This window comes from Nicotiana attenuata, unplaced genomic scaffold (genome assembly GCF_001879085.1).
Source record: "Nicotiana attenuata strain UT unplaced genomic scaffold, NIATTr2, whole genome shotgun sequence".
NCBI lineage: Eukaryota > Viridiplantae > Streptophyta > Magnoliopsida > Solanales > Solanaceae > Nicotiana > Nicotiana attenuata.
Window position 1 is genome coordinate 732957 of NW_017670315.1, and position 20293 is coordinate 753249.

Sequence of the window (20293 nt, forward strand, 5' to 3'; positions counted from 1 at the left end):
AATGATCCTCATCAACATTGAAAACATGTTCTGTCCTGCCCCCAATATAAATAGGCCACACCTCACTCACCATCATCCCTCCAGTTTTCCATCTTAGGTTAAGATATTTTGAAACCATAGATTACCCTACATCCACAAACAATAACACAAGAGAATTTTACAAAAAAGCCCCAACTTAAAAAAATACAACCTAACAATGTGAAACAAAGATAAAGCTGCGTGTAAGAAAAAAACCAACTTTGAACAATAAAAAGCACAAGCCGACAATTAGAAACACAAAAATAAAGTATTTATCAATGAAGCCCCAATTTATAACAGTAAAAAATCACAAGACGACAATTTGAGATACGTATAAAGTATTTAACAGAAAAAGCCCCTTTTTGAGATTGTTACTAAAAAAACCTAATAGCCATGCATACATGAGATGTAGAAATTCATTCTAAGTACCTTCAATTTAAAAAGCCCTAAGTTATTGTTTCTACAATCGAAACCCTAATCTATGCAAACAATATCAAAACCAGGTAAAATGCAGTAGAAAATTAAACCATTTTCAGTAAAAATCTACTTACTTAATTCGAATTTCAGACAAAAATCTTCCTTGTGGCAGAGATTAAAGGCTATCGATGTTCGTCGGTTGAAGCAGACCCCACAGACACCAATGGAAACCAGTATTGAAGTAGATTAAACGGTGTGAAATCAGCAAAATCACTACTATGATAATATTTTAGTCTTGAGAGAATCCAACACTACCAAAGCCCTCTCTACCATAGAACCATATGAGAGAGAAGTTTAAGAGAACACTCTAGTATTGTGATTTTTACCCGACTAATTTTGAGGGAAATGAGTTTTATTAAACGGTGGAGTCCAAAACACGCCAATATCTACGTGGACAACCACTTGTACATATTTTTCTATTGTGTACAGCGCGTGTATACATTGCATACTCACTACCTCAACAAAGGGTATTAAAAGATAGAAAAATCAAGCGAAGGGGGGGGGGGTATTTAGGACCCCGTATAGTAAAAGGGGGGACTAAATAAAAGTGTTCAAGTATAGGAGGGTCCCTAATATTTCTGCCTTAAATGTATAACTTTTACTTTTAACATCAGATTACTTTTATATCTATTCCTATACTTTAAGTGAGGATAAGCAGGCAGGTCATGGTCAACATGTCTGCCTGGCCCAATATTATGTGATAGCTTGTGTTTGCAGCCCAACACGTGTAGCCCAACTTTGATAAGTATTAAGTCACCGTTTCATTTCTCTTACTATACACCCGACACTTCCTGAAAAGAAAATCTCCATCTGCAAACACCGCCTCTTCTCTTCACACCTCTGCTCTCTCACTCCTCTCCTCTATCTATTGGTATTTTTTACCGGATAATCTTCTTCTCATCTTGTGTTTCTTCTATAGATTTATTTCAGTCCTTCATAATATGCTAGGTATTTTTGTTTTTCCCTTAATAGAGAAGGATTCCTGCAGAGAAAATGTAATATGTTAATAAATTTTGTTATATAGGTGTTTGACAAAACTCTTCAATCAGGTTTTCTATTAGATTTTTTATGCATGCTCCTGTATTTTATTATCTCTGGATTCATTCTTTGGTTGCATTTTGAGTAAGGGCTGCCATGTACTTTTTTAATCTCTAATTTTCAATTGGACAATGATTCTGATTCTTCTTTTTTACTTAGTATTTTAGACTGTTGATTTGTGCCTCTATATTTTCCTGTTTCTCGCTGCATCATTTTAATTTCTGATATATCACCATTAGATGTTGTTAGAAGTGTATTTATTTGAATTATTCTATTCTTGAAACAAAGTTTATACTAATGTGAAGAAGAAGAAGAAAAAGAGCCAGTGCTTAGTAATTTTTCTTTCTTGAATGAATACCTTGCAGCAAATAAATTATCTTACTCTGTTTTTGGGCTGCATTTTTCTAGGTTTTTGAGCATATTAGATAAGTGAGTATTTTGTCTCAATATACGGAATTAGTTATCACAAAAAAATATTGCTATAGGTTAAAGATAATGAAAAGGGCATCAACACACAGGTAGCATACAAAAACTTAGAAGAATAGGCAGGGCGACAATTTCAAGATTCAACCATGCACTCCTCTTAGATTGAGCCGTGGTAGCTTTTACATCACTTTTCAAATTTCTTTGACCTTTATGCAAGTAAATATCAGCCATTGGAAAGTGTAAATTTTCACTATAAATTTCTTATGCAGAGGATTTTGAAAATGAGAGTCTAGCATCTGAAACTAAGCCCGCTGAAGAGACTATTAACTTCAAGGAACTTAAGCAAATTGATCACATCCTAGCCTCTCTACAACATAATGTAAAATGCCTTAACACAATAACTGTAGTATTTCCCAATGGATTTCTTAGTACCCTTAGATAAACCGCTACTATCCTTGTCCAGTTCATCTTAAAGCATGAGGTAGCCAACCTTTGAGTTAAGGAGCTTGATTTGGGTAGTAGTTATCCTGGAAGTATCTGAAAATTATTTGTTGTCGCAGGCTTCATTAACGGCTCTGTTCGTCTTAAAATTCAATACAACAAGTTCTAAAACTGAGTGATACTTGTTTTTTTTCTTTGCAGCAGGCGGAGACTCAGCTGTCTCCAATTGATCTTATTATTGACCAAGGCCCGCTCAAGAGAACGAGAGTATGAGATATGATTGGCGTGTAAAACCGTTGCATGGGAACAAGAACTGGGACAAGGCTGTCTATATAGTTCAGAGTGATAGTTTAACCAAAAGTTTCTTCCACAAGGGATTCTGTTGTAGATTACTTGGTGTTGAATCTAAATCCTATGCTGAGACTGCTCGACGAGAACTTGCTACCATGCCAGGTAACATCTGCGGCAGATAATATTGTGTTACATTATGATTTCCTAGACTAGGAAATATAAATTGGAGCAAATGGAAGACACCGTCATATGGGATTGTTCATTACAGGGGATGACCCGATCAATATTGTAGCCTAAAGCCAAACTTTATGAGGGGCCTTAACTTTTTTTATTTATTTATTTGAAATCTATTTTTTTAGATACAAAGTTATAAATAATTTTCTTACACAATCAATAACTCCTAATAAGTATTTCTCAATTGACAATATAACTAATCCATTTAACCTTTCTTGTGACATTGTTGTACTTAGATAAGATTTTATCAATTTTAATTTTGAAAACTACTTTCCGCTGAAGCAACGGTAACACGAGTTATTAACATTATTCCATAAGCAATTTAGGCATTTGGAAAAGAATTAAATCTTTTTATTTGATAAGTGTATCAATTAAATTGTTATCTTCTAATTGTACTATTTTCCTTAATACTTTTAATTCAGAAAATAAATCTAAACCATCAATATCGAATTGATTATTATGCTTTAAGAAACATCCAAAATTAAGGCAATATTTTTTCAAATTTCCAACATCAAGTGATCTTAGTTTTTACCGCCAAATAAAAAACCAAAAATATTTTCATATGCTTCGAATTGTTCAAATTTATTTTGAAGTGAAAAAATAGCCTTGTCTATTATGTATAAAAGTAATCAACTCTAAAGGACTCTTCGAAAGATTTTGAGATTTCATTATCAACATTATATCGAATTGTTACTTCCTATATATCACACGTGTCTTGCGAAATTCGGATTCGATATTCATTTCAAGTGCAATTTCCTTGATAGAAATCATAGCAGTTGCAAATCCTTCTTCTCTATATTTGTTAAAGAAAGAAATCAAAATTTTTCACTTTACAGAACTCTTTTTAAAACTTATACATAGTCTATTAGGTATAACAAAAATGAGGCCCCCACAAATATGGGGCCTAAAACGGTTGCTTTACTTGCTTTATGGAAGGCCCTGTTCATTACTAGAACTGTCTTCTACTATTTTAACACTTCTGCTTATATCTCAAGCTAGCAACTGACTCATTTGTATTAGTTTAGGTTTCTTTCCTTTATGAAATTTTATCATAGGAAATAATAATATTCATACAACAATTTAGTGCTCTTGGGAGGAAAACATGAAACGCCATAAATATTTTACATAAAGAAAAAATCGAAATGCTCTATTCACATATTTGTCGACCTTTTTTAATAAAGAACAAAAACTCATTTATAAAACTAGAATTTATGGAGTAGTACTACATTTGTATTATCTCTTAAGACAAACGAACATAAATTAAATAGTTGAATGACTAAAACTTGTCTTCTTTAATTTAGTTGGTACATATATGCTGTAATCGTAAACAATTCATGAACACACTTCCTCATTTTTGCTCTCCAGCTTCATTTTCATATTGGGATATGCTTCACATATTTCAACGCTGCAACACTTCAATCTGGACAAGTAACATCAACCATTACTACAATGCAAGATGTTTGATCAACATGACTAAGGTGAAAAACATCTTTGCATTCCCGCCACTCATGTATTCATCTTATCTAATTTAGCACATCGACGTCTTTATTAAGTGCTATTATTGTCTTTTATCATAATAAATCTTTGATGCAGCTTGCACGGCATGTCCAAGCTCTATATATTGGGGCGAAGCTGTGTGTCAAAAATATACATCTCATGAGACTACCCATCTACTAACATGTGGCCGTTGTTTTGCTTAATCAATGTACTTGTCTTTGTGGGAATGATAGTTGATAACAAGAAACGCATGAATTTAACATCTTACTGTAATTTAGCATTTGAGATTTCTATTTTGCCGATGTACTTTCACCTTCAAAAACCTTATTAATTTCATACGTTTTACCTTTGACTCTTATCAGAAAACTGAAATGCCAAAAAGTTGTCAATTGAAGAGGAGATTTCGAGGTGCTTGTTTAGTGACACTTAAAATAAGCCAGCATCAGATGAGAAATCCCTCATGACGAGGGTCAATTCTCTGTGCTGTCTTCTTCAGAAGCATCCTACTACAGTTAATAAGAGCGATAACTGTGTCGGTGTTGCGGTTGGAGGAAAGAAAACTGATGGATTGATCAAAATTTCTTTTCCATAGCAACAAGTGGAAAGAAGGTTGAAGATTCTACTGCTGCAGAGGATAAATCAAAGATCCAACTCCATAAATGTCAAGAAAAGAATCAGTAGGCGATTTGTTGCTAAATCTATCAAGAATTGCGTCATTGCCTCATTTTTGTTCAATATCTACGACGATTCTGATTACCAAGCTAGATAGTGTTGGGTTTTGGATGTGTTTAATTAATATATTAAATACTTAAAAGAGGGTGAATGAGAAATGGAGGGAAATAAAATTTTTGAGTGAAATTTTAAGTTCCCCCTTGGCAAATGGGCATTGTCCCATATTGGAAGAGGAAGAGGTTTTTTATGGGTATATAAGCAATTGCTCTTCTTCTAGCTCTTAAAGAGTTGAGAAGAAGGCAAGCCTCGCGCCGTCGTCGTCGCTCGGCTCGGCTTCGGCTTCGGCTTCGGCTTCGGCTTCGGCTTCGGCTTCGGATTTGGTCAAATGATTGATTGATTAACTTTTTGGACCAAATTTATTTGTTAATAGTAAAATATTAACAGAAATGTTATTAAATATTTGTTTTAATAACAAAATATTAATATTAAATATTAATATTAAATCCAATCCGTTTTTCTGTTTTGGTAACAGAAAAGTAACTACCCTCTTCAATTTTCCCTCTTTATTTTCCCTCTTTATTATTGAGTAAATGGCCATTTATGTAATGGCATTTATGCTGTGGGCGTTTTGCATAAACAGCCATTCTGAAGAGTTGCACCTCTTCAGATTTCAGCCTAACTTTGGCTATAAATACAACACTATTCTGCTCAGAATTTCACTACGATTTTCTGAGTTTCTTCTCCTTCTTCTGCATACTTTTAGCATCAAACAAAGCAAAAAGTAAGTGTGATTTGCTACCGAACTTTGTGTTCGCTGAAACACTGGGGTTTGAAGTACCACTACACCAGTGTGTAATTCGTTCTATCCTGGGAGGAAATAATCCATAACCTTGGGTACTAGGAGGGGATTAAATTCCTTAAGGAAACACTGTGAATTCAGTGGGCTCGAATTGGTTTTATGTCATTTCTGTTTATGTTCATTTCTGTTTATACTCATTTATATTTCCAGAATTATTTTTGCAAATACAGTCTACTAACAGATAGCTATCTGCTTAGTTTATTATCATCCTCAAGGATGGTGAGTTGTTACTCTTGCATATAGCAAGCGCAGTCCAAATGGCTATCTTGTTCAGTTTAAGATTTGACTTGTAATCAAAGCACACAAAATAAAAATGAGTTGTTGGGCCCGTGCTTAGCACGGGCAATTTCCCACTAGTAGAGATATATGAGAGAGAGGAGGAGATGGAGGTATAATTAAGATTATATAAAAAAAATTGACATTTTTTTTATATAGTACAATATATAATATACGAAAAAATTAATCGAGAGAAACTAACTTAATTAGTAAGAGGAGAAAGGAGAATGACTTAAATTATTCAAGTAAGGATATCAATTTTTTATTTTATTGGAGGAATTTAATGGTATGAGTACGAGAAAAAAGGAAGAAGTAACAAAAAAAGGTAGCCAAGGTGAAAAAATGAATAGAAGTTGAAGAAAGGTGGGAACCAAAAATAATGTTGGAATGAATTAAAATAAATAGTATAAGGAAAAGAGGTAGGATTACATGAAGAAAATTATCAAAATGAAAAATGATAGAAAAAAAAAGATTTAAAAAAACCAAAGGATAGAATATCAACAAGAAAAATGACAAAAAGGGAGAACGGGAATTCAAAAATGACATCGCAGGAAAAAAAATCAAGATGTCAAGATAATGAGAAGTATTAAATGATAAACTATTTTTTTTTATTTTGAGAATTAAAAATATTTTTTATAAAGGTAAACATAAGTAAAATTGAATAATACTTGGATATAGATTTATTAAATTTTGAAAATAGAATTATTTAACTTAAACGTATCAACTAAAAATTTTAAGAAAATATTTGAGATGGATGTACAAAATTAAGTGTCTACTACCGGCAACTCTTTTAATATTTCGGTATTAGAAAAATAATCATGTCGTTAATTTAACCGCACAAAGCGGGGCATGTTTACTAGTTTATGTATAATATCCTACTAGTATATTTATATTTTTTCGGGGCCATGCTGGCTCCTAACATCCAATTGCTATGCAAGACAATATTAACACATTATTAATTATTTTTAAAAAAAATTTAAAAGCAATTTAACAAGGAGTGCAGAAGTGTAGCATGAGTAGAACCGACCCCATGTACTTTGTAAGTGTCGAGCCTAACCTCGACGAGGTAGTGACGAGGCTATAACAAGGCACTCACTAAAAACCAGTGCGAATACAATGAAATAACAACAAAACAGAAGAAACAAGTATATCGTGGAAACCAGAAAAAAATTATATAACAGAGGGCCCCAAAATAGCATTAAAGCTCAATTTTCTCAATACAACACGGATATGAATAACAACAGCTCAAAAATAGTTAAATATGTCTTCTTTATTGCAGTGTGCAACCCGACCCATAAATATTTAAATAAATAATGTCTTCTCCATTTTGGAGCTCAACCTGATACAAAATATAAATATACGATTACCGTTGCGGTGCGCGGATGATAAGTAGGGATTTTGACTGCTTATTTGCTCTCTTTTACTTGCGTTTTAGCTCAAAAATGCTTAAAGGTATTCCAAAACTTAATGAAATGTGCGTACTTGCAGAAATATTGGGAAACGAGCCTAAGAAGTCAAAATCAACCCATAAAGGAGTCAAAAGTGAACAAGAACCAAAACTGGTCAAAAAGGCTAGTAATACGGTCCACACAATTCTAGTGCGGCCACAGAAGGGAGATTCATAGATAGTGTTTTGGCCAGCTTAGGGAGTGCGGACGACACTGAAATTGTGCGGCCGCAGGAGATCAAGTGCGACTGCATTGATTATTATGCGGTCCGCAGGATTGAAGATTCAGAGAGTTGGTTCAAGACCAAAAGTAGAAGAGTGCGGACCGCACCACTTTTGTGCGGCCGCATAATCAGAAGTGCGGCCGCACCCACTTTTATGCAAACCTCAGAAGCCTGAAGTCCCAAGTTCAAATTCCCAAAGACTGCGGACCGCACGATAATTGTGCGGCCGTAGGAGCACATTGTGCGGACCGCACCAGAATTATGAGGCCACAAAACCTTCGCAGGGGCATTTTTGTTAGATATTTTCAACTTTGTATAAATAAAACTTTTTGTGATTTTTAGGTTAAGTTTAGTTTGCAGAGGTGTACCTGAGCGGTTTTCTTTACTTCTTTGAGTAATTTTGTACTAGATTGACTTCTTTTCATTAGATTTGTTTAATCAATTATTATGCATTCTCTCTTAATTTCTTCTTGTATTTCTTTATTTTATATGAGTAACTAAATCTTTAGCTAGGGTTGTGGCTCAACCCTAGTGTGGGTACTTAATGTGTATTTAATTTTATGGCTTGTTTGTGATTGGGTTAGTGATATTTAGCCTTGTTTATGCTTAAATCCTAGAATTAATGGTTGCAAACATTGATTCATGCCTATTTGACCTAGTCTTTGCTTGAGAAAGAGAGACTAGGTTTAGGAAAACTTGGCTAACAAGGAATTGGGGTGAACTCAAGAAATTGATAGCCCCAATTAAAGGGTCAAATATATAGATAGTAAGACCCGACTTGAGCATATATCACTTGATTTGTGCAAATACCTATTTGGGCTTGAGAAAGCCAAATTGAGAAAAGTCAGTCAAACTACCGAGAGTTATAGAGTGAGTATTGCGTGTGATTGCTATATTACAATCCCGATAAATCAAACTTGCCCTATAGTTTACAACCCGTTAGGTAGCCACCTAGGTGGAAGTCACTACCCTAGATTCCTTTACCATTTGAAAAACAACCAAAACCAAAAATATTATCTTCTAATTTAGTACTTGCAATCATTAGCTAAAAGTAGAAATAGAAACAACCAATGAATATGTGGAAGTACAAATTGAGGGACATCATACACTTACTCTAGTTACATACCTAATCCTATATCTAGCTCCCTGAGGAATCGACCCCAATCTGTGTTGGGATTTATTATTGCTTCGACCGCCTTATTACCTAATTGTGGTGTGAGTTTTGGTGATATCAATTTTTTACGCCGTTGTCGGGGAATTAAACGGATTTAGCTATATATCTAGGTTTTTGTGTGTTTTGTCTTCATTCCTTCCGAGTTACTAATTTTGTGTTTGAATTGATTTTAGGTACAAAAATGGCTCTCAACAACGAGCCCATAAAAAATGTGCCATTGGGGGAGGAAGTGGACGATGATGCAATGGATGAGGTTCCTCTTGAACCTCAAGCTAATAGACTAGGTCGTCCGCCTCACGATAATATGCCCGTCCTTCCCCCACCTCCACCAAGAGCGGCAACCCACCGACAATTACCAAACGAGGGTTACTCAAGTGCTATATTCCCGCCCCGCATTATGGCGGGAAACATCCAAATCACCAACGTGATGCTTACACTACTTGAGCAACGGAGATTCTTCACCGGGGCTCCGAGTCAAAATGCCTACAAGCATCTCAAGGGGTTCGTCGATACTTGTTGGGGGAGCAAACAAACAAATGTTTCTGAGGACGCGCTGAGGTTGAGGTTATCTCCCTTTTCTCTATGGGGAAAATCATTGGACTGGTTAGAGAGGTTGCCCAACCATTCCATCCGCACTTGGGATGAGTTGGCAGAAAAGTTTATTTCCAAATTCTTTTCTCCGAGACATATAACAACGCTTCGGGATGAGATTCTTGCTTTCAAGCAAGAACACAATGAGCCATTGCACGAGATTTGGGAAAGATATCGTACCATGGTTAAAGAGTGCCCGAACAATGATATGACTGAGGCCATGATCCAACAGACCTTCTATAGGGGGATCAACACAACTAATTAATGTGTGGTTAATCAACTCGCCGGGGGGAACTTCATGAGCATGCCATATGCCGAAGCTTGTGAAATTCTTGATGAGATGGCGGATACCTCTTCGGCGTGACAAAGTAGAGCCAATGTTCCGCAAGGTGACCCTAATATTATTCACCTACACAAGGAGCTACATGACCATGGGCAAGCTATTGCCGAGTTGACAACTACCATGAACCAATTGGCCAAAGCTCAGCTTCAACAAGTTCAAGGGCCAAAACAAGTGCATGCAATGGAAGGTGTGAATATGATGGTAAACAAAAGACGACAACAAGGTCAACAAATGCAAACCCATCCGGAACAATTTATGTAAGATGATAGTGGTTATGATCAAGGTGATTCATTCAATGAGCAAGAGAGAAGTTCAATGTGTCAACAATTATCAAGGTCAAAGAAACAATGCTTAAGGACAAAACCAACAACAATGGATGTCACAAAGGAACAAAGGTAATTAGAATAACCAAAACCACCAAGGCAATTAGAGTGGTGACAATTCTAATCAAAGAAACTGTAACAATCAAGGAAATCAAGGCAATTGGGGTAATCAAGGCAATTGGGGTGGAAATAACCAAGGAGGGTGGAACAACAACAACAACCAGGGGTCGGGTTTTCAAAGGCCACCCAATGTTCCAACAACCAAGCAATCCACCTCCCTATCCTTCTCAAGGCCCGAGCTCTTCTTCCAATGAGATGGGTAGAATTGAAAACATGTTTAAACAGATGATAGAGAAGAACACCGACTCTGCTCAAACAGCCTCGCACAACACTTCTATTCGGAATTTGGAGGTTCAATTAGGCCAAATCTTACAAGATTTGAACACTCGTTCTAAGGGGCACTACCTAGTGATACGGTGGTGAACCCGAAGGGTGTGAATAATACGGGACATGCTATGGCCGTGACTACTAGAAGTGGAAAAGGTGGAGATGCAACCACCTCAAATCAAAGAAAGATTGTGGATGAAGATGTTGTGGTTCAAGAAGATGAAATACCAAGAAATGTGGTTCGAACTAATGAGAGGTGAGAACTGATAGAGATGAAAGTGTGGAGGAGAGACAAGAACAGGTGAACGCATCTAGGGAACACGTGATTGACATGCCGGAACCAGTAGTGCCAAAGGCTAAGGCACCAATGCCAAGTCCCCTTCCTCCATACCCTCAAAGGCTTGCAAAGCAAAACAGTGAGAACCAATTCAAAAAGTTTATTGATATGATGAAGAGTTTGTCCATAAATGTGCCATTGGTTAAGGCATTGGAACAAATGTTGGGATATGCAAAATTCATGAAGGATTTGGCAATCAAGAAAAGATCAATGAATTTTGAGACCATCAAGATGACTCATCAGGTGAGTGCTATTGTGCACTCAATGGCTCCAAAGTTGTAAGATCCGGGCCTTTTCACAATCCGTTGCACTATTGGGAGCGCTGATTTTGCCAAAGCATTATGTGATCTCGGGGCAAGTATCAACTTGATGCCCTACTCGGTGTTCAAAATTTTGGGAATTAGGCAACCAAGACCCACATCCATGAGTTTGCAAATGGCAGATCGAACAATGAAGAGGCCTTTGGGTATTATTGATGATGTATTAGTTAGAGTTGACAAGTTCATCCTCCCAGTAAACTTTGTTATCCTTGATTGTGAAGTGGACTATGAGGCGCCTATCATTTTGGGTAGACCTTTACTTGCTACGAGGAAGACACTTGTTGACATGGAAACCGGTGAGCTCACTTTTTGGGTGGGTGAAGAAAAGGTGGTCTTCCATGTGTGCAAATCAATGAGGCAATCAAAGAGTAATGAAGTTTGTTCGTTTGTGGATTTGGTGACCGACGTGATAGTTGATGATGCTAGTGCAACAATGAATGTTGAGGAAAAATTGGAAGCAGTTTTGCTCAATCTTGATGATGATGAGGAGAGTGATGGCTATGTGGAGTCTGTAAATGCATTGCAAGGCATGGGGTCAGACACTTATGAGCCCCGAAAGCTATCTTTGGATCTTGAAAACCGGAAGACTTTTCCAACAAAGCCCTCAATCGAGGATCCTCCTACCTTGGAGTTAAAGCCATTGCACCCGCACCTCAGGTATGAATTCCTTGGCCCTTTTTCTACTTTACCGGTTATTCTTTCTTCGTGCTTAACTAACATGCAGGTAGATTCCACATTGGAGGTGCTACAAAGGAGGAAAAGAGCAATCGGTTGGACTTGCGGATATCGGGGCATAAGTCCCGCCTTTTGCATCCATAAGATTATCTTGTAGGAGGGTGCCAAACCCTCCATTGAACGTCAAAGAAGATTAAATGAAGAAATTCAAGAGGTGGTTAAGAAGGAGATAATCAAGTGGTTAGATGTCGGGGTTGTCTACCCCATTTCCGATAGCTCGTAGACCTCTCCGGTGCAATGTGTCTCAAAGAAAGGGGGCATGACTGTGGTAACAAATGACAAGAATGAATTGATCCCAACAAGAACCGTTACCGGGTTGAGAGTGTGAATGGACTACAGGAAGCTCAACAAAATTACTCGGAAAGATCATTTCGTGCTTCCATTTCTTGACTAAATGCTTGATAGGTTGTCTGAACGTACTTTTTATTGCTTCTTCGATGGATACTCCGGCTATAACCAAATTCTTATTGCTCCCGAGGACCAAGAGAAGACCACTTTCACATGTCCTTATGGTACTTTCTCATTTTCAAGGATGCCTTTTGGGTTGTGCAATGCATCGGCAACTTTTCAATGGTGTATGATGGCTATTTTCACCGACATGGTGGAGGACATTCTTGAGGTCTTTATGGATGATTTTTCTGTGGTTGGGAATTCGTTTGAAGATTTTTTGAAAAATTTGGATAGGGTATTGGCTAGATGTAAGGAGATAAATTTGGTGTTGAATTAGGAGAAATGTCACTTCATGGTCGAGGAAGGCATTGTCCTCGGCCATAATATTTCAAAACATGGTATTGAGGTTGACCAAGCCATAATTGAGGTGATCTCCAAACTCCCTCCTCCTATAACCGTGAAGGGAGTGAGGAGCTTCTTGGGTCATGCGGGTTTCTATCGCGGATTCATCAAGGACTTTTCCAAGGTGGTAAACCCATTGTGCAAACTTTTGGAGAAGGATGCCAAGTTCCATTTCAATGAAGATTGTATGAAGTCATTCGAGTTGTTTAAGTTCAAGTTGACTACTACTCTTATTATCATCGCACCGGATTGGAGCTTGCCTTTCGAGCTCATGTGTGATGCTAGTGATGTTGCGGTTGGAGCGATGTTGGGGCAAAGAATCAACAAAATCTTCCATCCGGTCTACTATACTAGCAAGACCATGAATGATGCCCAAGTCAACTAAACAGTGACCGAAAATGAGTTACTTGCTATTGTTTTTACCTTGGAGAAGTTTCGGCCGTATTTGATGGGTACTAAGGTAATTGTTCACACCGACCATGTGACACTTCAGTATTTGATGAGTAAGAAAGATTCTAAGGCAAGGTTGATGCGGGGGGTGCTTCTTTTGCAAGAGTTTGATCTATAGATTCAAGACCGCAAGGGTAGTGAAAATCAAGTGGCGGACCACTTCTCCCGATTGGAGGAGGAGGGGAGGCCAAATGATGGCCTTGAGATAAATGATTCCTTTCCCGACGAGCAATTGTTAGCCATTTCAATGACCGGGATGCCATGGTTCGCTGATCTAGCCAATTATCTTGTGAGCGGCATTGCACCGAATGAGTTCTCTTCAAATCAAAGGATGAAGCTCAAACGGGATGGCTTGGATTATTATTGGGATGAGCCGTATCTTTTCCGGATATGTACCGATAGTGTGATCCGGCGATGTGTGCCAGAAGAAGAACAAATGGGAATTCTTGAAGCTTGCCACTCTTCACCATATGGTGGTCATCATGGTGGAGCTAGAACGGCTATAAAGGTTTTGACTTGTGGATTCTATTGGCCTACCCTCTACAAGGACGCTAGTGAACTTGTCAAGCGTTGTGATGAATGCAGAGGGCTGGTGGGATTTGTATGAAGAATGAGATGTCCCTTACTACCATTCTAGAGATTGATATCTTTGATGTTTAGGTATTGATTTCATGGGACCGTTTGTGAGCTCTTGTGGGAACACTTACATTTTGGTAGCTGTGGACTATGTGTCAAAATGGGTCGAATCCATGGCTTTACACAACAATGAAGCTCGAAGTGTGGTGGATTTCTTGAAAAAGAACATCTTTACAAGGTTTGGTACTCCGAGGGACATTATTCGTGATGGGGGTTCACATTTTTGCAATCGAGCTTTTGATGCCTTGCTCACAAAGTATGGTGTTACCCATAAAGTCTCAACCCCCTACCATACTCAAGTAAGCGGACAGGTTGAAGTCTCCAACCGGGAGATTAAGAGTATTTTGTCAAAGACTGTGAATGCCAACCGAACGAATTGGTCAAGAAAACTTGATGATGCTCTTTGGGCTTATAGGACAGCCTACAAGACACCAATTAGGATGTCTCCATATCGATTGGTGTTTGGGAAGGTGTGTCATCTTCTGGTAGAATTTGAGCATAAGGCCATGTGGGTGTTGAAAAAGTTGAACCTTGAATAGGATGTCGTTGTAAACCTAAGAGTGGCACATTTGAATGAGGTTGATGAATTCTGGTATTATGCCTACACAAGTTCGTCCCTTTACAAGGAGAAGATGAAGTACCTCTATGACAAGTATATCCATAACAAGGAGTTCAAAGAAGGTGATTTGGTGATATTGCTCAATTCCCGGTTAAGGATGTTTCTGAGCAAGTTGAAATCAAAATGGAGTGGGCCCTTTGAAGTAGTGAATGTAAGCCCCTTTGGTGCTCTAGATTTGAAATTTAAGAATGATGAGGTTTTTAGAGTCAACGGGCACCAGGTTAAACATTATCTTGGCAAGGTTGATGATGGCTGCATTGTGGTAGTTCTTCATTTCAAGTAATTGGTAAGCTGCATCGTGCCATGATGTTAAATCAGGCGCTTCTTGGGAGGCAACCTATGTGGCTTTTTCTTTCTTTTGTTTTTCTTCATTAGATTAGATAGACTTTGTTTTGTGCTAACTAGTTTTGAAATGTATGTAGGACTAGGTGTGTATTCCAGGGACTGTGCATGAAAAATTTGGCTAAGTTTCAAAATGCATAGTCTCTGAAGTTTGCTTGTCAAAATTGCTTAAGGAATTGCGGCCGCACACATTTTTGTGCGGTCCGCACGAATGCTTTGGCTGCACTTATTTTTGTGCGGTCCGCAGCAAGACTTCTCCACGGGCAGGTAAGGAGTGCGGACCACATCAAAATTATATGGCCGCACTCAGTCAAAAATCTAGGTCCCACGGGTCTATGTATAAATAGGGCTTCTCTCCTCTTTTTGCACTTTTTGATCTTCTAAGCCATGAAGACTAAACTTGTACAGTAAAATTTCCCCATTGCTCTCAAATTTTTTCCCTCATTTCATCACATGCATCTTCATTATTGGTGTGTTAATTTCTTCATTATATTCTTCATCATTTGCTTTGATTTGTTCTTTGATATAGGGTTAGTTCCATGCCTAAAAATGTCAATGCTTAGTTGTTTTTGCTTAGAATCATGTGGGTAGCATATTAAGTGTTAATTGGGGTTTGGGTAAGTAGCTATCCATGTTTAATTGTGCAAACCATGCCTAAATTATGTAAAGATCGCATGAACTTTAGTTACAATGCCCATAAATTTTGAGTTGTGCGGCCGTACACATTTTTGTGCGGTCCGCAATAGAGGTTACGCGGCCGCACTCACTTTTGTACGGTCCGCAACCCTTTGAGTTAGGAAAATGGTGAGCTTGACTTGTGCGGCCGCACTCAAAATTGTGCGATCCTCAATGGATGAAACTTTAGAGACCCCAATAGTCTGAAACTGGGGCTCTGCGATCGCACTCATTTTTGTGCGGTCCGTAATGGGCAGTCTGCGGCTGCACTGCCCTTCTTAGAATTTTTTTTTGCAACTTCCAATCATGCTTATGTATACATTATGAGCATTAATTGTAACTGATTTCTAGTTCTTATGTGTTGCAGAAAATGGTTCACTCACGTGGCAAGCACAGCCGAAAGGTCTGTCACAACAAATCCTAGGGAGATTCCATTTGGTCGATAAGTCCTAATCAGCTGCCAGTTCTTCAGAAGGTTCTGAAGAGGGCAGCCAAGACTCTGAGCCCTCTTCCTCACCTGCTCCCCCTGCCTCCAATAAACTTATATGATGATGATGTTCCAGATGATGGGGGGAGGGGGGGGGCATACTGCAGTGCCAAGGTTGGAAAGATCAAGGAAGCGGGAGATATGGGAGGACAGATTTGTTAGTGCCAATGCCTTCGCCAAGTTTAGGGAATGGTGGCCACAGAGGTCGCTCACTCTTGAGCGATAATTTTTAACGAAAGACCTGAACAAGCACAACCCCAATGTCCTCAAGAAATTCCAAGAGCGGAAAGATTGGAGCTGGTTCACCAACAAAGTCCTAGATGTAAATGAGTACCTGGTCAAAGAGTTCTACGCAAAAGTTGCTCACAACAAACAAGGAACGAAGGTGACAAAAGTGCGGAATCTAAAGATCTTCTTTGACTCTTGTGCACTGAACACATATATGGGGTTTGAAGAAGTGGAAGCAGTGCAGTATTTGGAGAAGCTAGCAATGGGTGATGCAGCTCGCCCGTGGCTAGCTGAGATTCTGGCAATCCCAGGGTCAACACTTCCATGGCTCACATTAGGGGTTCCAATTGTCCGGGCCACCCTAAACTTTGAAGCAAAAGGGTGGCAAACGTTTGTGTGTAGCCGCATTGACCTGTGCCTAAATGAAAACATGCTCCCACTTCCTCGTGCAGTTTTGGTGGCCTCAATTATGGTTGGGTACCCTATAAATGTTGGTGCCATCACGTCCACCAACATCACTCTAGCTGTCTAGAAAGGTGAAAGATCCTATCCATACCCAAACTTCCTCACTGAGTACTTCAAGGATCAAGAGGTGGAGTTGAAGCATTATGATATAGATGTGAAGGCCAAGAAGCCTTTCTCCTGGTACCACCTTCAGGGAGCTGAAAACCCTAAATTCAAGGGAAAAGCTACTACCTCCACTGGCCAGTCTAAAGAGCCAGTGGTAGTGGTTACTAATTCAGCTGCCGAGCCTTCCACAACAGCCGGTACTCCCACCGGGACAACAGCCATGCCACCATGTTCATCCGCCAGACCACCTGCTTTTGCTAGATTATCAGTGCCATTACTAGTGCCAGCTTCATCTACCTATCCTTAGACTGCGCTGCAAGTCTCTCAGACATTGGCGAGTCTCAACAACTAGATGCAGGCAGCTACTACAAAGCTGACTGATATATCCAATGCTGTTGCAGCACAGTCCTCAGCCACAGCAACCCCAGTAGAGCCATAGGTACCTCCATCAGTGGAGGAAGCATTGAAGAAGATTATGGCTGACAAAAAGACTATCATGGATAAAGTGGAGGCACATGGGAAAGGTATTGAGGATTTGGGCAAATAGGTCAAGAAGATGCGGAGATCTCAGGCATCAAAAAAGTCGGTGGATAAGCTGAGAAAAGAGATTGAGAAGATTACAACCGTCAGTGATCTACCATTGGACCTGCTATGGAGACAGCACCACCAGCAGTACAAGCTCCACCAGCAGCACAGACAGCACCAGAGGCAGTAGCCGACCAGTCTAAGGAGCCGGTTGCCACTTCCCATACTGCTGAGGAGATGATCCAGATGCTCAGCAACCCAGTTGTCCCTCAGCCGGGTGATGATGAGATATAGCTTGACGCTGAGGTTGCTGATGATCCTATGAAGACTGAGATCACACAAGGAGTTCTCTTAACTCTCTACCCTTTCCCTGTTCTTATTTTTGTTAAGCATTGGGGATAATGCTTATTTTCATTTGGGGGATGGTCTATTTTGATTATTTAACATTTAAGGCTGTAATAACTCTAATACTATTTTTCTTTCATCTTTTATTTTCTTTGGTATGTATATATTTTCTCCATTTGATGTAAATATTCATTTCCCTTCTGTATATATTCTTCTCCCTTATGTATATATTCATTATCTCTAGTTCCCCCGAGGAAGAAGAAAATGACTCAAAGAGTCGAGAAAGTATGAGACGAAAAGAGAAAATGGAGTGCTTAAGGAAAGATGAAACCATTCTATTCCAACTAGTCCACCTTGGTCCAAAAGCCTTCATTACATCCCGCAAAATTTCTACATGATTTCAAGTTGAGTGAGCTTACATTAGTGGTGATTTACATAAGGGGCAAGCTTATGGTACTCAAAGTTGGACTTGTGACATTCTTTTGAGAGAGATGAGCGAACTTTTCACAATCCTTGCCTTGAGTATTACATTCTAAAGTGAGATTTGCTAATGGAGAGTAGAGAAGGAGGAGTTTGGGATCCACAATGACCTACATGAAAGAGCGAGCTTCCTTGATGAATAGAGTCAACTCTTGATGCTCTAGTGTCACACTAGAACTATTGTGCTCAAAAGGTCAATCATTGCGTTGTTGATAATTCATATGTGTTGTGGGTAATTGTTGGTCCCAATTGATGTGTAATTGATTCATCTTAGGCTAGCTGAAATATACCCTTTTCTAGTGGAGGTGGGAATTTCCTTATTTGCTTGAGGACTAGCAAAAGCTTAAGTTTGGGGGAGTTGATAAGTAGGGATTTTGACTGCTTATTTGCTCTTTTTTACTTGCGTTTTAGCTCAAAAATGCTTAAAAGTATTCCCGAAAACTAACAAAATGTGCTTACTTGCAAGAATATTGGGAAACAAGACAAAGAAGTCAATATCAACTCATAAAGGAGTCAAAAGTGAACAAGAACCAAAACTGGGCAAAAAGGATAGCAGTGCGGACCGCACAATTCTAGTGCGGCCGCAGAAGGGAGATTCAGAGATAGTGTTTTGGCCAGCTTAGGGAGTGCGGATCGCACTGAAATTGTGCGACCGCAGGAGATCAAGTGCGGCCGCATCCATTATTGTGCGGTCCGCAGGATTGAAGATTCAGAGAGTTGGTTCAGGACCAAAAGTAGAAGAGTGCGGACCGCACCACTTTTGTGCGGCCGCATAATCAGAATTGCGACCGCTCCCACTTTTATGCGGACCGCAGAAGCCTGAAGTCCCAAATTCAAGCTCCCAAAGACTGTGGACTGCACGATAATTGTACGGCTGCAGGAGCACATTGTGCAGACCGCACCAGAACTATGCAGCCGCACAACCTTCGCAGGGGCATTTTTGTCAGATACTTTCAGCTTAGTATACATAGATTTTTTTGTCATTTTTAGGTTAAGTTTAGTTTGCAGAGGTGCACCTGAGCGGTTTTCATTACTTCTTTGAGTAATTTTGTACTAGATTGACTTCTTTACATTAGATTTTCTTTGTTTAATCAATTATTATGCATTCTCTCTTAATTTTTTCTTGTATTTCTTTATTTTTTATGAGTATCTAAATCTTTAGCACGGGTTGTGGCTCAACCCTAGTGTGGGTACTTAATGGGTATTTAATTTAAGGCTTGTTTGTGATTGAGTTAGTGATATTTAGCCTTGTTTATGCCTAAATCCTAGAATTAATGGTTGCAAATATTGATCCATGACTATTTGACCTAGTCTTTGCTTGAGAAAGAGAGACTAGGTTTAGGAAAACTTGGCTAACAAGGAATTGGGGTGAAGTCAAGAAATTGATAGCCCCAATTAATGGGTCAAATCTAGAGATAGTAAGACCCGACTTGAGCATATATCACTTTATTTGTGCAAATACCCATTTGGATCTGAGAAAGCCAAATTGGGCAAAGTCACTCAAACTACCGAGAGGCATAGAGTGAGCAATTACATGTGATTGCTATTTTACGATCCCGATAAGTCAAACTAGCCCTATAGTTTACAACCCATTAGATAGCCACCTAGGTGGAAGTAATGACCCTAGATTCCTTTGCCATTTGAAAAACAACCAAAACCAAAAATATTGTCTTCTAGTTTAGTACTTGCAATCATTAGCTAAAGTTAGAAATAGAAACAACCAATGAATATGTGAAAGTACAAATTGAGGCACATCATACACTTACTCTAGTTATATATCTAATCCTATATCTAACTCCCTGAGGAATCGACCCCGACCTGTGTTGGGATTTATTATTGCTTCGACCGCCTCACTACCTAATTGTAGTTTGAGTTTGGGTCACATCAGCGACCTGATCCCAAAAAGTAATATCAATATATGTTGCGGCGGGCGACCCGATCTCACACAATAATAGCAATAACCGTTGCAGAACGCAACCCAATCCCACACAATAATAATATAAATGAACATCTACAACCAACTACGGCGTAATC

The 20293-nt window shown here is 38.8% G+C and overlaps 1 protein-coding gene across 1 annotated transcript; it reads left to right on the forward strand.

Annotated features, from left to right (window-relative positions):
• The first annotated feature begins 1282 nt into the window (after window positions 1-1282).
• LOC109237709 lies at window positions 1283-5209 on the forward strand. The gene is made up of 4 exons (XM_019404051.1): window positions 1283-1366; window positions 2602-2853; window positions 4291-4403; window positions 4785-5209. The coding sequence occupies exons 2-4, from the start codon at window positions 2670-2672 to the stop codon at window positions 4884-4886; spliced, it is 399 nt and encodes a 132-aa protein (XP_019259596.1). The 5' UTR covers window positions 1283-1366; window positions 2602-2669; the 3' UTR covers window positions 4887-5209.
• The last annotated feature ends 15084 nt before the right edge of the window (window positions 5210-20293 follow it).